This window comes from Schistocerca americana, chromosome 1 (assembly GCF_021461395.2).
Source record: "Schistocerca americana isolate TAMUIC-IGC-003095 chromosome 1, iqSchAmer2.1, whole genome shotgun sequence".
NCBI lineage: Eukaryota > Metazoa > Arthropoda > Insecta > Orthoptera > Acrididae > Schistocerca > Schistocerca americana.
In genome coordinates, this window is record NC_060119.1 from 660,183,420 (window position 1) to 660,205,229 (window position 21,810).

At 43.2% G+C, this 21,810-nt stretch overlaps 1 protein-coding gene across 2 annotated transcripts in view; it reads left to right on the top strand.

Moving 5' to 3' along the window:
- Window positions 1-21,810, top strand: part of LOC124608316 (choline transporter-like 1) — a 176,501-nt gene that overhangs the window by 101,356 nt on the left and 53,335 nt on the right. For both annotated transcript variants that reach the window (XM_047139977.1, XM_047139976.1), the window contains exon 9: window positions 20,073-20,259. In XM_047139977.1, the coding sequence (XP_046995933.1) occupies window positions 20,073-20,259 (187 nt within the window). The remainder of the gene's footprint in view (window positions 1-20,072; window positions 20,260-21,810) is intronic.

The following is a 21,810-nucleotide window of genomic DNA, read 5'->3' on the forward strand; positions in this document are numbered from 1 at the left end:
ATGAAAAGATGTGTGAATGGCTAAAGACGAAAGGGAAAGAGGAGAAGACTGAAGAGTAAATGGGAGTGAGGTGGTTTAACGTAGGTTCAGTCCAGGGGGATGGCGGGATGAAAGGATGTGTTGGAGTGCAAGTTCCCATCTCCGCAGCTCAGAGGGACTGATGTTGGGTGGGAGAAGCCAAATGGCACATACGGTGTAGCAGGTTCCTAGGTCCCTAGAATTATGCTGGAGGGCATGCTCTGCTACTGGGTATTGGACATCTCCTAGGCGGACAGTTCGTCTGTGTCCGTTCATGCGCTCAGCCAGTTTAGTTGTTGTCATACCGATGTAAAAGGCTGTGCAGTGCAAGCATGTCAGCTGATAAATGACATGTGTAGTTTCACATGTGGCCCTGCCTTGAATTGTGTATGTTTTACCAGTAGCGGGGCTGGAGTAGGTGGTTGTGGGGGGATGCATGGGGCAGGTTTTGCAGCGGGGTCGGTTACAGGGGTATGAACCGCTGGGTAGAGAAGGTAGTCTGGGAATATTGTAGGGTTTGACAAGGGTGTTACGGAGGTTAGGGGGGCGATGAAAGGCAACTCTGGGTGGTGTGGGGAGAACTTTGTCAAGGGATGATCTCATTTCAGGGGTTGACTTGAGAAAGTCATATCCCTGGCGGAGTAATTTGTTGATGTATTCAAGGCCAGGATAATATTGGGTGACAAGGGGATGCTTCTGTGTGGTCTGGGGGTAGGAACATTGTTGTTGGACGGGGAGGAATGTATTGCTCGGGAGATCTGTTTGTGGACAAGGTCTGCAGGATAGTTGTGGGAGAGGAAAGCACTGGTCAGGTTATTGGTGTAATTGTTGAGGGATTCATCACTGTAGCAGATACGTTTGCCACAAATACCTAGGCTGTAGGGAAGGGAACGTTTGATGTGGAATGGATGGCAGCTATCAAAGTGAAGGTACTGTTGTTTGTTTGTGGGTTTGATATGGACAGAGGTGTGGATGTGAGCTTCAACAAGATGAAGGTCAACATCCAGGAAGGTGGCTTGGGTTTTGGAGAAGGACCAGGTGAAATTCAGATTCGAAAAGGAGTTGAGGTTATGGAGGAAATTAAGGAGTGTTTCTTCACCATGAGTCCAGACCACAAAGATGTCATCTATAAACCTATACCAGGCCAGGGGAAGCAGCTGTTGGGTCTTCAGGAAAGCCTCCTCCATGCGGCCCATGAAGAGGTTAGCATAGGACGGAGCCATCCTGGTTCCCATGGCCGTTCCCCTGATTTGTTTGTAGGTCTGGCCTTCAAAAGTGAAGTAATTATGGGTTAGGATGAAGTTGGTAAGCGTGGTAAGGAACGAGGTTTTCGGAAGATCTTCGGGTGGGCGTTGGGAGAGGTAGTGCTCAAGGGCAGAGATCATGGGTATGTGGGATGTTTGTGTAAAGGGATGTAGCATCTATGGTGACAAGAAAGGTTTTAGGTGGGAGAGGAGTGGGAATGGTTTTGAGGCATTCTAGGGAGTGGTTTGTGTCTTTGATGTAGGATGGGAGTGTGCAGGTGATAGGTAGGAGGTGTTGGTCTACCAGAGCTGAGATACGTTCTGTTGGGGCTTTGAAGCCTGCTACAATGGGACGGCCAGGATGGTTCTCTTTGTGGATTTTGGGTAATAGGTAGAAGATAGGAGTACGGGGCTCAAAGTCTATGGAAGCCGTTGTGAGGCCTTGTGAGGGACCTCTCCCAACACCCACCCGAAGATCTTCCGAAAACCTCGTTCCTTATCACGCTTACCAACTTCATCCTAACCCATAATTACTTCACTTTTGAAGGCCAGATCTACAAACAAATCAGGGGAATGGCCATGGGAACCAGGATGGCTCCGTCCTATGCTAACCTCTTCATGGGCCGCATGGAGGCGGCTTTCCTGAAGATCCAACAGCTGCTTCCCCTGGCGTGGTGTAGGTTTATAGATGACATCTTTGTGGTCTGGACTCATGGTGAAGAAACACTCCTTAATTTCCTCCATAACCTCAACTCCTTTTCGAATCTGAATTTCACCTGGTCCTTCTCCAAAACCCAAGCCACCTTCCTGGATGTTGACCTTCATCTTGTTGAAGCTCACATCCACACCTCTGTCCATATCAAACCCACAAACAAACAACAGTACCTTCACTTTGATAGCTGCCATCCATTCCACATCAAATGTTCCCTTCCCTACAGCCTCGGTATTCGTGGCAAACGTATCTGCTCCAGTGATGAATCCCTCAACAATTACACCAATAACTTGACCAGTGCTTTCCTCTCCCGCAACTATCCTGCAGACCTTGTCCACAAACAAATCTCCCGAGCAATACATTCCTCCCCGTCCAACAACAATGTTCCTACCCCCAGACCACACAGGAGCATCCCCTTGTCACCCAATATTATCCTGGCCTTGAATACATCAACAAATTACTCCGCCAGGGACATGACTTTCTCAAGTCAACCCCTGAAATGAGATCATCTCTTGACAAAATTCTCCCCACACCACACAGAGTTGCCTTTCGTCGCCCCCCTAACCTCCGTAACACCCTTGTCAAACCCTACAATATTCCCAGACTACCTTCTCTACCCAGCGGTTCCTACCCCTGTAACCGACCCCGCTGCAAAACCTGCCCCGTGCATCCCCCCACAACCACCTACTCCAGCCCCGCTACTGGTAAAACATACACAATTCAAGGCAGGGCCACGCGTGAAACTACACATGTCATTTATCAGCTGACATGCCTGCACTGCACAGCCTTTTACATCGGTATGACAACAACTAAACTGGCTGAGCGCATGAACGGACACAGACGAACTGTCCGCCTAGGAGATGTCCAATACCCAGTAGCAGAGCATGCCCTCCAGCATAATTCTAGGGACCTAGGAACCTGCTACACCGTATGTGCCATTTGGCTTCTCCCACCCAACATCAGTCCCTCTGAACTGCGGAGATGGGAACTTGCACTCCAACACATCCTTTCATCCCGCCATCCCCCTGGACTGAACCTACGTTAAACCACCTCACTCCCATTTACTCTTCAGTCTTCTCCTCTTTCCCTTTCGTCTTTAGCCATTCACACATCTTTTCATCCTACATAGTTGCGTTTATCTTTATACTGTATACCTCTTTACTTCTGTATGCATCCTCTTTGGTTTGAAGCTGGCACAGTACTTACAGTAGAATATCTTTGGCTTCCCCCTGACAACCATGCCTCAATCCTTGCTACCCTCCCTGTTTTCCTTTCCCTGTTGCTTCATAACCTGGGTTGTGAGTAACTGAATCCACTTTCCCTTCTTCCCTTTCTTTCCCCTCTCTCCTTCCTGATGAAGGAACATTTGTTCCGAAAGCTAGGAACGTAAATGTTCGGTTCTGTTTTTTGTGTATCTATCGGCTGTACTGAGCTGAGGTAAGTACTGGCCAGCCCCTCTATCTCTTTGTTAGTATTTGTTTCACATCTTTATATGAGATTTTCCATTAATCATACAGATCATAATTTTTCCTTCCGAGTGTGGTAGCATAAGACATGAAGCAAAGCTGCAGTGTGTTACCCCACACTGAGCATACTTTTGGTTACGTCGAAAACCTGCAGTGTCACACTTGACCCTTCATTATTAGGAAGGTATATAAAGCACAAAATAAGAAATCCTTTGAGACCAGACCTCTTTGTGCTTTTCCTTCTTTTCCTTCTTAAACATGGTAAAAAGTCACACAAAATGAAATAAATAAGTAAAAGGTAAATCATAACTCAAACATTAAAATTCTTAAACTTCCCAGTAATGGTTTCCATGAGTTTTAGGAAAAACATCTTCCAGTAACATCTGACCTTATTATTGCAGACATATCTGACCTTGTTATTGCATACATAACACAAGAAATTGGGAATCTCTAGATATTTAAAAAAATAACCTAATTAATTACTAATCCTACAACTTAGCTGCTTATCTACATTTGAGCACACCTTTTAGTTGCAGGTGAAGTAGCTTTTTTCATTTTGAAGAGGTCTCTTTTGTTACATATGTAGAAAACTGTTTTACTGTGACATGTATCTGTCGTGTCAGTAGAAAATAAACAGTAGCTGTGTGATGTAACTGTGAAAGCAGCAGTTTTCTTGGTGTTTTTACAATAAGCACAAACAGTTATAGATTTTGATGATGATTGTTAGTGAAATACACACACACACACACACACACACACACACACACACACACACACACACACACACACACACAAATTACCTAAATGAATCCAGTTCCCACCATTTATCACACAATAATTTAGTCCCAAATGTGTCAGTGTGAAGAGCTCAGCCAATTTCAGATCACCTGGCATCTGAATTAATACTTTTAAAACACTGTGTTCAGGTATAACAGAAGTAAATGGCACGAAATCCAGATTAGATCAGCATTCAATCTTAAAGGAGGGTGAAAACCCATTCAGCCATGAAAAACAGATATATCCACAACACTCCTTTCATTCTAAGGAGGCACCTCAAGCAAGAGAGGATTCCTACCAAGCAAATATTACATTATACCAATGTTTCGCCCTCTGCCAAAAATTGTGAAAAAAAATACAGTATTTAGTGAAAGACAGTTTTGGCTTGAGAGTACTCAGTGTATACAACATGCCTTGTGAAAGTGACAAAAATAATGTAGGGCAGACAGTATGCCTAGTGTCTAAGGACTCCACTGAACATAAACAGCACAAGTTCAGAAACTTTTGAAAAGTCATCAGCAGTGGAACATAATGTTGCCCAAGTGCAGATATCGCCTCCTTGGGTGACGTCGCTCCATCTGTAGTAAGCACTGTGTAAGAGGCAAGCATTAGCCTCAACAGTCAATCATCTTCTGATGAAGAGAATGGGTCTAATCCTTGAATGTGAAGTTACATACTCAGTTATGATGCTTCTTGAAACTATAAGATAATTTTATTCTGTGATGTAATGTTTTGTCATGTAGACATAATGCTCTTCCAGAAGTTATCGGATAAACTGTTTTCGACCTTAACCCTATATCTTTCTGCGACAAATTACTGCAGGCTTGAAACACACTGTTTGTAAGTTTTAGTAGATCACATACACTTGAGTAAAATTATTTTTAAGACACTTCATATGCAGGTTTTGGATTCCTGTATTATTTTCGCCATTAATGAATGATCTTTATCTTATCAGGCTTTACTGTTTTAATGACAGTGATGGCAGGTTTTTTTTTATTTTTTATTTGTGCATTGAAAATGCGCCTGATGGTATCAGCACTGTCTGCAACAATCCACACTATCCAGTAACAGGACACTTCTGTGATTTTCAGCCTTTGACAGCAAGATTGTAACTCCATCGTACTGTTTCATTTGTATTGCATGCTGTCCAAATTATCTCAATTACTTTGTTACGTTTTCAATGGACCATGGATCATTTTGCATGATAGATCGTAATGATGTGGAAGAACTAATTTTATATTCATAACAGAAATTAATTTATACTTAAGGCTACATTCTGAACACTTCTAAGTTTTTTTTACTAAAAGAAAAAAGACATACAGATTTGATTAATTCCTAACCACCAACTATTACACATTACAGTAATGGAAATTCTTCTACAGACTGGAGGAGTTGTCAAGGAGAAACTTCCTCAGTTTGTTTAAAAATTTGCTTTGCTGTCTCTCAAACATTTTATATCACTGGGTAAGTGATTAGAACTTCTGTTGCAACATTTTGTACTGCTTGTTGCGCTAACTACAAACTTAATGTGGAGTAGGGAATGTCATTGTTCCTTCTCGTATTGTTAATATGTACTTAATTGTTCCTTTTGAGCTGTAGTGAGTTATTTACAACAAACCTCAAGAGGGGAAAAAATACCCTGTGAAACCAGTTTACAGATCCTTAAACAGGTGTGTGTAAGATGATTGTGGGTGAACACCATGTTTATTCTTACAGCACATTTTTGTGCAATGAAGACTTTCTTTCTTAAACATGAGTTTCCTCAGAACATTATTCTATATGACATTATTGAATGAAAACATGCAGAATATTTCAACTTACTGATATGCCTCTCCCCAAGATTTGCAATGAGTCTTAAGTGCAAATGTGGCTGAACTAAGTTGCTTTAGGAGTTCCAAAATGTACTTTTTCCAATTTAAATTCTCATCAATATGGACACACAAGAATTTTGAAGTTTCCACCCTATTATTATTTCCTTACCATGTGTTACACTTCTCATTGGTATATTACCACTAGATGTGCAGAGCTGAATATGATGTGTCTTTTTAAAATTGAGGATGAGACCTTTCACAGAAAATCAGTCAGTGATACTTTTAAGAACGTTGCTTACCATTTCTTCTGTTTCTGCATATATGCTTGGAATTGTTACAATACTAGTGAATTAATTGCACTTGTATATTAGATGGAAGATTATTTATATGTTGTTGTTGTTGTTGTGGTCTTCAGTCCTGAGACTGGTTTGATGCAGCTCTCCATGCTACTCTATCCTGTGCAAGCTTCTTCATCTCCCAGTACCTACTGCAACCTACATCCTTCTGAATCTGTTTAGTGTATTCATCTCTCGGTCTCCCTCTATGATTTTTACCCTCCACGCTGCCCTCCAATACTAAATTGGTGATCCCTTGATGCCTCAGAACATGTCCTATCAACCGATCCCTTCTTCTAGTCAAGTTGTGCCACAAACTTCTCTTCTCCCCAATCCTATTCAATACCTCCTCATTAGTTACGTGATCTACCCACCTTATCTTCAGCATTCTTCTGTAGCACCACATTTCGAAAGCTTCTATTCTCTTCTTGTCCAAACTATTTATCGTCCATGTTTCACTTCCATACATGGCTACACTCCATACGAATACTTTCAGAAATGACTTCCTGACACTTAAATCAATACTGGATGTTAACAAATTTCTCTTCTTCAGAAACGATTTCCTTGCCATTGCCAGTCTACATTTTATATCCTCTCTACTTCGACCATCATCAGTTATTTTACTCCCTAAATAGCAAAACTCCTTTACTACTTTAAGTGTCTCATTTCCTAATCTAATTCCCTCAGCATCACCCGATTTAATTTGACTACATTCCATTATCCTCGTTTTGCTTTTGTTGATGTTCATCTTATATCCTCCTTTCAAGACACTGTCCATTCCGTTCAACTGCTCTTCCAAGTCCTTTGCTGTCTCTGACAGAATTACAATGTCATCGGCGAACCTCAAAGTTTTTACTTCTTCTCCATGAATTTTAATACCTACTCCGAATTTTTCTTTTGTTTCCTTTACTGCTTGCTCAATATACAGATTGAATAACATCGGGGAGAGGCTACAACCCTGTCTCACTCCTTTCCCAACCACTGCTTCCCTTTCATGCCCCTCGACTCTTATAACTGCCATCTGATTTCTGTACAAATTGTAAATAGCCTTTCGCTCCCTGTGTTTTATACCTGCCACCTTCAGAATTTGAAAGAGAGTATTCCAGTTAACATTGTCAAAAGCTTTCTCTAAGTCTACAAATGCTAGAAACGTAGGTTTGCCTTTTCTTAATCTTTCTTCTAAGATAAGTCGTAAGGTTAGTATTGCCTCACGTGTTCCAACATTTCTACGGAATCCAAACTGATCTTCCCCGAGGTCCACTTCTACCAGTTTTTCCATTCGTCTGTAAAGAATTCGCGTTAGTATTTTGCAGCTGTGACTTATTAAATTGATAGTTCGGTAATTTTCACATCTGTCAACACCTGCTTTCTTTGAGATTGGAATTGCCGGCCGAAGTGGCCGTGTGGTTAAAGGCGCTGCAGTCTGGAACCGCAGGACCGCTACGGTCGGGGGTTCGAATCCTGCCTCGGGCATGGATGTTTGTGATGTCCTTAGGTTAATTAGGTTTAACTAGTTCTAAGTTCTAGGGGACTAATGACCTCAGCAGTTGAGTCCCATAGTGCTCAGAGCCATTTTGAGATTGGAATTATTATATTCTTCTTGAAGTCTGAGGGTATTTCGCCTGTCTCATACATCTTGCTCACCAGATGGTAGAGTTCTGTCATGACTGGCTCTCCCAAGGCCATCAGTAGTTCTAATGGAATGTTGTCTACTCCCGGGGCCTTGTTTCGACTCGGGTCTTTCAGTGCTCTGTCAAACTCTTCACGCAGTATCTTATCTCCCATTTCGTCTTCATCTACATCCTCTTCCATTTTCATAATATTGTCCTCAAGTACATCGTCTTTGTATAGACCCTCTATAATACGCCTTCCACCTTTCTGCTTTCCCTTCTTTGCTTAGACCTGGGTTTCCATCTAAGCTCCTGATATTCATACAAGTGGTTCTCTTCTCTCCAAAGGTCTCTTTAATTTTCCTGTAGGCAGTATCTATCTTACCCCTAGTGAGATAAACCTCTACATCCTTACATTTGTCCTCTAGCCATCCCTGCTTAGCCATTTTGCACTTTCTGTCGATCTCATTTTTGAGACGTTTGTATTCCTTTTTGCCTGCTTCATTTACTGCATTTTTATATTTTCTCCTTTCATCAATTAAATTCAATATTTCTTCTGTCACCCAAGGATTTCTACTAGCCCTCGTCTTTTTACCTACTTGATCCTCTGCTGCCTTCACCACTTCATCTCCCTCAAAGCTATACATTCTTCTTCTACTGTATTTCTTTCCCCCATTCTTGTCAATTGTTCCTTTATGCTCTTCCTGAAATTCTCTACAACCTCTGGTTCTTTCAGTGTATCCAGGTCCCATCTCCTCAAATTCCCACCTTTTTGCAGTTTCTTCAGTTTTAATCTACAGTTCATAACCAATAGATTGTGGTCAGAGTCCACATCTGCCCCTGGAAATTTCCTACAATTTGAAACCTGGTTCCTAAATCTCTGTCTTACCATTATATAATCTATCTGATACCTTTTAGTACCTCCAGGATTCTTCCATGTATACAACCTTCTTTCATGATTCTTGAACCAAGTTTTGGCTATGATTAAGTTATGCTCTGCGCAAAATTCTACCAGGCGGCTTCCTCTTTCATTTCTTAGCCCCAATCCATATTCACCTACTATGTTTCCTTCTCTCCCTTTTCCTACTCTTGAATTCCTATCACCCATGACTATTAAATTTTCATCTCCCTTCACTACCTGAATAATTTCTTTTATCTCATCATACATTTCATCAATTTCTTCGTCATCTGCAGAGCTAGTTGGCATATAAACTTGTACTACTGTAGTAGGCATGGGCTTTGTGTGTATCTTGGCCGCAATAATGCATTCACTATGCTGTTTGTAGTAGCTAACCCGCACTCCTATTTTTTTATTCATTATTAAACCTACTCCTGCATTACCCCTATTTGATTTTGTATTTATAACCCTGTAATCACCTGACCAAAAGTCTTGTTCCTCCTGCCACCGAACTTCACTAGTTCCCACTATATCTAACTTTAACCTATCCATTTCCCTTTTTAAATTTTCTAACCTACCTGCCCGATTAAGGGATCTCACATTCCACGCTCCGATTCGTAGAACGCCAGTTTTCTTTCTCCTGATAACGACGTCCTCTTGAGTAGTCCCCGCCCGGAGATCCGAATGGTGGACTATTTTACCTCCGGAATATTTTACCCAAGAGGACATCATCATCATTTAATCATACAGTAAAGCTGCATGTCCTCGGGAAAAATTATGGCTGTGGTTTCCCCTTGCTTTCAGCCGTTCGCAGTACCAGCACAGCAAGGCCGTTTTGGTTAATGTTACGAGGCCAGATCAGTCGATCATCCAGACTGTTGCCCCTGCAACTACTAAAAAGGCTGCTGCCCCTCTTCAGGAACCACATGTTTGTCTGGCCTCTCAACAGATACCCCTCCGTTGTGGTTGCACCTATGGTACTGCCATCTGTATCGCTGAGGCACGCAAGCCTCCCCACCAACGGCAAGGTCCATGGTTCATGGGGGGTATTTATATGTATAAGGAACAATAGCAATATACAATATTTATATGTATAAGGAACAATAGCAGACCGAAGATTGAGTCTTGGGGAACCCCATACGTAATTTCTTCCCAGTCACAGATGGGTCCCCAAACAACATTGACTGGCACAAAAAATGTAACACCCAATAAATGAGGTATAATCATTGTGTAATTGTCTATTTAATCAAAGTGAAGCACTTCAATCAATTTTTTGAGACATGGTATGTTATTGGCATTATATTGTGAGCAAACAATGAAGTGTTTGTTTATTGCACTAGCCTCAATTGTTGTTTTCCATACTACCTGGAAAACACATCACTGAATGTGAGCAAATAATGTTTTCCCCCTCTTGTAACACTTACTGTTGTACCCTGAATTGTTCCCCATTCAGTCACCCGTGTTTGCAGGAACTTTCTGTGATTTTTGTAGCCGGCTGCTGTGGCCGATCGCTTCTAGGCGCTTCAGTCTGGACCCGCGTGACCACTACGATCGCAGGTTCGAATTCTGCCTCGGGCATGGATGTGTGTGATGTCCTTTGGGTAGTTAGGTTTAAGTAGTTCCAAGTTCTAGGGGACTGATGACCTCGGATGTTAAGTCCCATGGTGCTCAGAGCCATTTGAACCATTTTTGATTGTCATAATCAGCTTTTTGTAGTAAACAAGCTGTGAAAGCTGTTGCTTTGGTGGAAGATGGCTGCAGCATGCATATGTAGCAGAAGTGTTGAGGACTAAACCTTCCATGATTTCTAAACTGTACGAAGGTATGGGAAAACTGGATGCTTCACAAGGAGACCAGGAATAGGTCGAGAAGAGCAACATCGAAGAAAGATGGCACTTCTTACAACTTCAAGTTCTCTGCAACCGTCACACTACCACTATTGAAGGACGAAATGGACTACGCCAGGGATTAGTGAGAGAAGATTGGCTTTTTCCAATACTCAGTCCAGATGACCAGTTATATGTCCAGAACTCACTAGAGAGCATTGCACAGCTTGACCATGTTTCACAAGGGAACATCTTGGATGGACAGTAAAACAGTGGCATCAAGTCTTGTTCACCAATGAGTTATGATTTGGCCTCTGATCATCTCATGGAAGAGAGAGAGTCTGGAGAAGGTCAGGGAAAGGCATTCCCCTTGCAAATTCTCATCCAGATGTCTTTTTCCGGATGGTTCTGTGATGGTGTGAGCAGGAATCAATACAGCTGCAAGGACAGGTTTAGGCTTCGTGGAGCATGGGAGCCTTACCATATACCGGTAAGTGGAGGAAATCCTCTTGGAGCATGTTGTGCCTTTCTCTCCATATATTGGTGACGATTTTACACTAATGCATGACCACATGTTGTGAGAATTATGCAGGAGTTCTTGGATGAAACACGGATTCATGCTGTGGATTGGCCTGCTCAAAGCCCTGATTTGAATCCAATTGTGCACATTTGGATCAGCTGGGGATAAGAGCCCATCAGCACTACCCAGAGACCCTACAAGACCTAAGGAGTGCCCTCCTAGAAGAATAGGATATGATTCATCAACAGGACAATACCACCTTAACTCAGAGCATGCTTGGAAGGTTGAATGCCACCTTTGGTGCAAGAGGTGACATTACACATTTTTGGAAATGTGAACAGAGGTAGCCGAGATTGTCTCGGAGGTCTGTGAAGTAAATTGTGAAGTGTATAACATCAAAACAGAAGTGCATTTACCTTTATGCAGTTTCTCAAAATTTCCGCGAAGTGTGGATCTGTGGCTTAATTTGTTTAAAATCTTCTTTCTTTTTTCATTGTTGGACATTTAGATGGGACCATACCACAAAATTCCATCATAAGATAATGGATTAGTGTCATAAATGTGTCATAAATTTCAGTTTTTGTCAGAAGTTGAAGTGTTGCATTTTTCATGCCTGTTAGTGGATAGTGGTTGAATTACTAAGTACAACTTTGTGCATTCTTTTGGTGCTACATGTCGTAGTCCATTGGTTGGGTATACCATCAATCCCATAAACTTCTATTTATTCACACAGTCAAATGCCCTAGATAGGTTACAGAAAATGCCAACTGGCACTATTTTATTATTTAATGCTTATAAAATCTTCTGAGTGAACATGTAACTGACATTATCAGCAGAGCAACTCTTCTGAAACCCAAACACTCATTTTTTGAGGATATTATTGTTACTAAGGTGAGATTCTATTCTAGAATGCATCACCTTCTCAAAAATTTTGGAAAATGATGTCAGCAGTGAAATAGGTTGTTAGCTATTGACATCTTTCTTATCACTTTTGGGGTTTAACAGTGGCATATTTCAGTCTCTCTGTAGAGAGTTAGTGATCCATTACATATTTCAGATATGATTGGGTTTATTATATTCTTTAGTACTCTATAGGAAACACCATCAAAACCAGATGAGCTTTTCTTTTGAGAGACTGTATAGTTTTCTTCATTCGGAAGAAGTTAATGATACATTCATATGACTGAATTTTATGAGTGTTATTTTTCAACATACTGCTGTAATTTTTCTGTTGAACTGTGTTCCCCTATGCTGTCTACTATATTTAAGAAATAATTATTAAATACATTTCCTCCCGGTGACTCATTATTTGTAGCCCTTCAGTTCAGTTCAATAGTGAAGTTAAGTTGTTGTGTGGCTATTTGTCGTACCTGTTGTTTCAATACATTTCCTACAGCCTTCAGTCTGTTGTTGGAACTACTGATTTCCGACAGTCTGTTCACATTCCTTGATTTTTAAATAATGTTTCTTAGTAATTTAGAGTAGTTTTTGTAGTGTGCAACTACTGCAGGATCCTTACTTATTCTTGCCAAAAGATACATTTCCCTTCTTCTTTCACAAGATACTTTAATCCTTCTAGTGATCCATAGTTTTTTACTGCTATGAATTTATTCATGGAATAGATTAAATTTTATGTTGGCATTTGCTTCATTTTAAATTTCATCTCAGGTCATCTCCTGTAAATTATTCTTAAAAATATTTGTCCAGGAGTCATTCTGATTTCCATTGAGGAGTATCCATACTGTAAGGCACTACGTTATTTATTCTAACTTACTGTGCATCATGATCAGAGACAACTTTTGTTATTGGTTAAACAGTTATTTTCTTGAAAGAAAAAAAACAAAGAAAACATCAATTAGGGTCCTACTGTCTTTATCCATATGTGCTCGAAAGTTAATTATTGAGATAAAATCGTAGGATCAAAATAAGATTTCCAATTCCTTTTTCCTATCAGCAGTTTTCAGGATCTGCTTCATGAGAATGAATACTTAGTACCCTTCAGTACTGCTTTGACTGATCAGTGGAGACAAGGAATATCACCTTAAAGTACCTTTTAGAAACAACTAATCACTAACAATTTGAGTTATAGTTCTTATTTACAAGGGGAGAACATGCCTGTCGTGATTGAATCTCGACTGCTCAAGATTTTTGAAATTTACATGATTCATTATAATAAAATTTAGTCTTCAGTTTAAAACACAACACCATTACATTAATTTCAATAGGCTATGTCATTTACAATCCTTTTCTTGAGCATTAGAATTAAAACAAAAATCACCATTGTTAATGCAGCTGAGTAAATGTACATTTGTTTCAAACAAGAATTACCCCCACATCCCCCCCCCCTCCCTCCCCCCCTGCCCCCTGCGGGTCCGGGGGTAAGAATAGGCCCCTCGGTATTCCTGCCTGTCATAAGAGGTGACTAAAAGGAGTCTCACACATTTCAGCCTTCATGTGACGGTCCCCTGTAGGGTTTGACTTACATACTTCCAAATTTTTTCGAAGAGCAAGCCAATTGGGGAAGGGCGCCTTACATGGTGCATCGTGTCCATCGTGCATTGAGATCTTTTGCCTCCTTTCTCATTGTCGCATTGCAGTCCCGCTCATTCTCCATCTCTTGGACGAGGATACGTTCCTGGGTGTGATTTCTGCCATGCACTGTGGAGTGTCGCTTTCTGCCAGGCACTATGCTGTGCCGCTTTCTGCGCTGACGATTACCATAGACTTCTTTGCGCCTGATATCCAGCTCAGCATCCAGTCCATTGTGGTAGGCCACCATGTACCCTGTTGGTTGTAGCCCTCTGACAACAAAGGGATCGCTCTGCTGATGCCTGTGCCGTTAACTCCTCACATATGCGAAGGAGTAGATGCCTATCTCCCTGGGTCATCGGGACTCCCAGTAATGGCCATCCTTCCAGGTGGCCCTTCCTGCGACTGGGTGGTGCCTGTGGGAAGGGCCCTTGGTCGGAGTGGGTGACATCAGGACGAATGACACTCAATGAAGCATGACACATCTTCTCTTGCTGGTGGCCAGCTGCCAGCAGTTTCTAAGCGATCGAGGGCTCACTTCAATGCACAAAAGTATGACCCCAAATCGTTCCCCTCCTTGGCGACACCTTGGGAGGGGCAAAAGGCAAAGGATGGCAACGAAACTTATTTGCCCCATTTCCTAGTTTGTACAAGAGCTGATGGGGAGTCTTTCAAGACGATGAAGCCTCAGTTCTTTGTAGAGCATTTAGAGGACAAGTTTGGGGAGGTGGAGGGCTTGTCCAAAATGCACTCGTGGGCAGTTTTGATAAAAACAGCATCCTCTGCCTAGTCTTGGGCATTACTTGCTTGTGACAGGTTGGGGGATGTTTCTGTTCCCATCATGCCCCATAAGAGCTTAAATATGGTCCAGGGCATTATATTCTACAGGGACCTTCTTTTGCAGTATGATGACTAGCTGCTTGCCAATTTGGAGCAGAGAGGTGTTCGTTTTGTCCGGCGGGTGCATTGGGGTCCGAGGTATAATCAGGTTGTTACCGGTGCCTTCATCTTGGCCTTCAAGGGTAATACATTGCCTGAGAAGGTCAAGGTGATGGTCTACTGCTGTGACGTCAAGCCCAATATCCCTCCCCTGGTGCAGTGCTTTAAGTGCTGGAAGTTCGACCATATGTGTTCCCACTATACTTCCAGCCTCACATGTTGAAATTGCGGACGCCCATCACATCCCAATACTCCATGTGCCCCGCCTCCCATCTCTGTCAACTGCGGAGAGCATCAGTCCCCTTCCTCGCCAGACTGCAGGATTTTACAGAAAGAGAGGAAAATCATGGAATATAAGACCCTGGGCCAACTGACCTACGCTGAGGCTAAGTGAAAATAAGAGAGGTTCCATCCTGTGCATATGGCATCAACCTATGCCGCCACTATGACAACAATTCAACCCTTTCCCGTTTCACCACATACAGTTGGCTCTCAGAGCCGTCAGACTCCACATGCCCCCTTGATGGTGGGGAGCACTTCCCTCCCTGTTGCTCCTGCACCATCTACTTTGGGAGCAACCTCCCTCCCCCCAACCATCAGGGACATCAGTTCCCACTTCTTAGCTGGAGAAGCGTAAGACTTCTTCAGCTCCTCTCACTAGGAAGGGGTCCCTTGGGTCACGCCCTTCCCAGGTTCCAACCAGTGGAAAAGCAGACGCCCGCCAGTGGCTGAAGCAACCACAGGTAACTGACACTGACCCAGTGAAGCTCTCCCAGCCAGGACCACTGAAGGAACAGTGGGAGAAACCAAAAAGGAAGATGGCACCCAAGAATCCCAACCTTGTGGTGGCACCCATACCACTGCTCCCTACAAGTTCTGCGTCTGAGGATGAGGTGGAGATTCTGGTGTCTGCTGTGGACCTAGATCTCGCTGGACCCTCAGACACAATGGATGTCGCTCGCACAGGTCCTCAATGAGTGGCAGCAGGTGACCCAGAGGCACTTCCTGTCTTTTCAGCCTAATAATGATGTCATCCTCCAGTGGAATTGTGGCGGTTTTTTCCACCACCTTGCTGAGCTCTGCCAACTTGCAGCCTTCACCCTTTCTTCTCCATTGCTCTCCACGAAACTTGGTATCCGGCGATGCGAACCCCCGACCTCCGTGGCTATCAGGGTTATTATAAGAATCAGGCAGCTTATGAGAGGGTATCTGGTGGAGTCTGCATCTATGTCCTTAACTCTCTTTAAGCAAATATGTCCCTCTTCAAAAACCTTTAGAGGCTGTCGCTGTTAGGGTGTGGATGCCTCAGGCTGTTACTGTCTGCAGTCTTTATCTTCCACTGGATAGTGATGTCCCACAGCATGTATTCGCTGCGCTGATAGCCCAACTGCTGCCACCTTTTCTGTTACAGGGCGACTTTAACACCCATAACCCTTTGTGGGGTGCATTGGTGCCAACAGGCTGAGGCACTGTCGTTGAGCAAGTGTTGACACAGCTCGACCTTTCTCTCTTAAATAATGGTGCCACCACACATTTCAGTGTGGCGCATGACGCGTACTGAGCCATCGACCTTTCGGTCAGCAACCCTGGCCTTCTACCCTCTGTCCAATGGAGTGTGCATGATGACTTGTGTGGTAGTGACCACTTTCCGATCTTTCTGTCACTGCCACAGCATCACTCTTCTAGGCGCCTCCCCAGATGGGCTTTGAATACGGCTGATTGGGACTCGTTTGCCTCCTTTGTCACTATTGAGCCTCTTTCTCATGATGACATTGATGTAGTGGTTCACACGGTCACCACCGGCATCATTTTTGCAGCGGAATCTGCAATTCCCTGTTCTTCTGGGTCCCCTCGGCAGAGGACTGTGCCTTAGTGGTCACCAGAGATCGCTGAGGCAATTTGTAATCACAGGAGGACCCTCCAACGTCATAAGCGACACCGGTCACTGGACCATCTCATTGAATTTAAGCGGCTCCGTGCCTGAGCCCAATGCCTTATTCGCCAACAGAAGCAGGAGTACTGGGAAAGGTATGTCTTCACCATTGTCATCCATCCCTCCCCATCGCAGGTTTGGGCCAAGATAGGCGACTCTATGGCTATTGGATCCCCATCAGTGTACCTGGGCTTTCCCTGAATGGAGCAGTCTGTACTGACTCAACACGATTGCAGAACTCTTAGTGGCACATTATGGTCAGAGTTCGACTTCTATGAATTACCCGCTGGCCTCCCGCTCCCTGAAAGAGTGGTTGGAACGTTGGAGCCTTTTATTCCATAGGCACCACCCCAAATCATACAATACTCCATTCAGTGAGTGGGGATTCCAAAGTGCCATAGCCGCTTGCCCTGTATGGCTCCTGGGCTGGATCACATCTGCTATCAGATGCTCAAACACCTCTCAGTGTACTGCCAGCGACGCCTCCTAGACCTTTCCAACCATACCTGGGTTGAAGGTGAGTTCCGATCACAATGGTGGGAAAGCATCATCATCCCCATGTTGAAACCTGCCAAGAACACACTGGAGGTGGACACTTTCTGCCCCATTAGCCTCACCAACATTCCATGCAAGATGTTTAAACATGTGGTGAGCCGGAGGTTGAGTTGGCTACTTGAGTCTCAGGGCCTTCTGTCTCCGTCCCAGGGAGGGTTCCATAAGGGCCACTCTGTCACCGATAATCTGGTCTGCCTGAAGTCTGCCATCCGTACGGCATTTGCCTGCCGACAGCATCCAGTTACTGTCTTTTTTGACATGCGGAAGGCATATGATACAACATGGCGACATCACATACTCACCACACTTCATGAGTGGGTCTTCTGGGCCCACTCCCGATTTTTATTCAAACTTTTCTGTCACTTCGTTCCTTCCACATGCAAGTTGGTCCCTCCCCTAGTTCCTCTAGAGTCCAGGAGAATGGGGTCCCACAAGGCCCTGTCTTGAGTGTATGTCTCTTTAGTTGCTATCAATGGCCTAGCTGCAGCTGTGGGAACATGTGTATTGGCTTCTTTGTGTGCTGATGACTTTTGCCTGTACTATAGCTCCACTGGCATTGTGGTTGCTGAATGGCAGCTGCAGAGCACTATTCGCAAGTTGCAGTCTTGGGCCCTATCGCGTGGCTTCCAGTTTTTGGCTGCCCAGACTTGCGTCATGCGTTTCTGCCGGCATCACACTGTTCACCATGAGCCACGGCTTTATCTTGATGGCATTGGTTTTTGGGATTGCTTTTTGATGCCTGGTTGACTTGGTTCCCTCATATTTGGCAGCTTAAACAAACGTGCTGGCGCCATCTTAACGCTCTTGGTTGCTTGAGTCACACCAGCTGGGGTGCCAATCGGTGCCTTCTATGACTGTATCGGGCGTGGATTCAGTCCCATCTCAATTATGGGAACCTGGCTTACAGTTCGGCATTGCCCTCCGTGTTGCAGTTGCTTAACCCCATATTTTACTGCAGGTTCTGACTCACAACTGGACATTTCCGCACAAGCCCTGTAAATGGCATGCTTGTGGAGGCTGGTGTCCCTCCATTGTGGATCCAACACCAACGGCTACTGGCCACTTATGCTGCACATGTTTGTAGCTTGCCCGGGCATCCACATTACCATCTCATGTTACCCAACTCGGTCGTCCATCTTCAAGAATGGCGGCCCCAGTCAGGGTGTACGCATCCAGGCTCTTCTCTCTGGGCTTGAGTTTTACCCTCTTCCACCTCTTTTCTGGGCCCATATATGTACACCCCTGTGGTATGTGTCCTGCTCATGCCTTCAGCTGGATTTGGCACAGGGCCCGAAGAACTCAGTCCCTCCTGAGACCCTCCGCCGCCGCTGTCTCTCCATTCTTACTGCATTTCACGGATCTGATGTGGTCTATACTGACAGTTCAGTGGTTTCTGGTCGAGTTTGGTTTGCTTTTACTCTTGGGGAACAATATGAACAATGCTCATTGCTGGATGGCTGCAGTGTTTACACTACAGACCTCGTTGCCATCTCTCGCGCCCTAGAGTATAACCGCTCCTGCTCAGGTGAAACCTTTGTTATCTGTAGTGACTCTCTGAGCGATTTATGAGCTATCGACCAGTGTTTTCCTCGCTCTCATCCGGTGATGGCTATCCAAGAGTCCATCCATACTCTTGCCCGCTGCTGCTGCTTTGTGGTCTTTGTTTGGATCCCAGGTCATGTCGGCATCCCGGATAATGAACGTGTTGATACACTGGCCAAATAGGCTATGAGTGCACCGGCCCTGGAGATTGGCCTTTCGGAGTGTGATCTCCAGTCAGTTTTGCGGCAGAAGGTCCTTGGCACCTGGGGTGATGAATGGCGCACACGGCCTTTACCCAACAAACTTCAGGTCATCAAGGAGACTAACGGTGTGTGGTGCTCCTCCTTGCGGGCCTCTCACAAGGACTCTGTTGTCCTCTGCTGGCTACGCATTGGCCACACCTGGCTGATGCATGGGTATTTATTGCGCCATGAGGACCCACTTCTCTGTCGCTGTGGTTCAGTGTTGACAGTGGTCCATATCTTGTTGGCCTGTCCACTTTTAACTGCGCTTGGGCAGACCTTAGCACTGCCTGATACGCTCCCTGCACTGTTAACAGATGGCACTGCAATGGCAGGCTTCATTTTGAGTTTTATTCGAGTAGGGGGCTTGTATCACTTGAGCTGAGGGTTTGTCTCCTCTTTTTTTTTTTTTTTCCACAGTCGGCCAGTCACTGTAACACTCTGCGTGTTTTTAATTCCTCTTTTCTGGTCTTTGTCTATGTCTTTCTTGTTCTGTGCTGTCTCTCATCATCTCCATTGCTGTTTTTGTTTCTTGTGGGTCTTTCATGATTGTGGAAAAAGGGACCAATGGCCTTTGTAGTCTGGTCCCTTCAACCCCACAAACCAACCACGAATTTTACAATAATGGTGTCAGGTTTCATCCCCTTCCCATCTATCATTACAAATGTTATGATTATTTTGGTTTTTAGTTAAAATAACTAGTATCCAATGTCTGTTCATTCTTATTCACTCCCAAGTTTCTTGGATCAGAGTGCACTTTTTCTGGAATAGATCAGAAAATGCAGCAAGGGGAAGTGTATTAACTAAGTCTGAATAATAGAGTTAATTATGTGTGCGTGTACATGCACGCACGCGTGGAGTGATGATTAACTGAGATACCAAGATGTAGCGTTCAGAAAATTGATACCAGAATTTTTCATTGTTGGAAGCTAATTGTGGTATTTATCTGACTCAGAATAATGATGAAAATTTTTGGTCATTTCAAATAACTTTAGCTTTTTAAAACAATTTTTATTTCTTTTCTGTAATACAGCTCTTATAGCAGCTGGAAATAATTCATTTCTGTAACACATTCAGTATTCATTTGATAAGTGTCATATGTCTTTTCTTTACAGGTTATTTTGCTGCTTTTAGTGTGTGCTCTGACAAAGAGAATAGAGTTTTTGGCCGATTTATTTGAAGAGTCGGCACATTGTTTGCAGAGTATTCCAGGATTGTTTCTACAGCCATTTATAACGTTCATTGCACTGTTAGCATTCTTTGCCTTTTGGGTTACAGTTATTGTTTGCTTGGCAACATCAAGTGAGTAAGAATAAAAGTGAGTTACTGTAGTTAATGTAAAACAAAGTCTAATTTCACATATCATTTTCAATAAGACAAATCAGCTGAATGTAACACAATTCTGTGTTCATTTATGTCAGTTTTTTTTACATACAATAATCATTTACATTCTGTACTTTTAAATTATAAAGAAATCATTTTATTTTTTGTGATGTTTAATTTATCATATGGTTACCCATTTCAGCCGCTCCATGCATATACTTTGAGATATATGCAAGTCTGCGTTTGTGAAGTTTGTATGTAGCCCTGCATCTAAATACATTTTCATAGTGTACAATAAGATTAAAATCAGAGAGCTTCAGGTTTACATGAAGGAACACTGACAATTAGTATGTTAATGTGTACTTTGGGAGTTGTGCCAAATGATGGACACCAAAAATCCTTTATTACCGGGCATACTCCACTGACTTACATAGGGTGCTTTAGTGGAACATTGTGTGTAGCAGAGATTAGGGATTGCAACAAACTGGGTATACAAATTAATAGCATAAATACCCACTCAATGAGGATGACTTTAGATAGTTTATAGAGAACATCACTGTAAGACAGATGTGATCATTTTAGAAGGTGTCACAATTTACACAATTAAAGGACTTAAATCTGTCAGGTGGTTGATAAAGTGGCAGTTTTGGTGAAAACGGGTACTTCCCATCCATACAGAACAGGTTCATAAAGCTAAATTGCTTAGCAAGTTACATAGTTACAAAATTGTGAAACAACCTTGACTCTAGCTAGGATGTCATCTTTGGCAGAGTCTTAATGGCTGTTAACTGTCAAAAACTGAAAGACGAGTGAGAAGAGGATGCTGTCATGGATGTGAAGAATATTTTAAAGAAGGTTATTGGTGGTCATTAGGACAGCCACGTTCATATTGATCCTCGGTTCTCTCTCAATATGTTGACATTTGATGTCAGGGTCTCTTCATATGAAGTTATGTCCCCAACTCGATGCACTGTTTAATGTCCTAACACCACCATGGTAGAACGTCTGTATAGTTTGGAAAACATGGAGATAAACTAATGGCAAGTTGAAGCTTTGAGTCAGTCAAACAGGTGTGCTTGGTTAGCACAATTTTTGTGAAAGGCAGGGCCCCTGGGTTTGAGTCCCAGTTTGACACACAGTTTTGTCACAAATGGACACTCGAATTGTCATTTCAGCAGAACTATGACTCTGTGCTCTATGACTGAACTCCTAACAATGCATATATTTTTTGGTGGTGATGGGCTTTTGCTCCTGTGAAAATGTTCCCATATGAACAAACCTTACTCAGGAATCACACTTGTGAAGACAACAGGTAATTAGCTGTGTTTGTATTTCAAGAAAATATCAAAGATGTGAATGAACATACCATCTGTACAATGAATCAGTTGAACAGTCTTTTGGAATGATGAAAAAATCCATCCTGAGGCCTTCTGGATGCTTACAGCCACAACTTGTGAGGAGTGTAATTCTACAATCAAGTCCAGACATACAGTGCTTCAAAAGTTCTGAAATCCTGTCACTCAAAAAGCT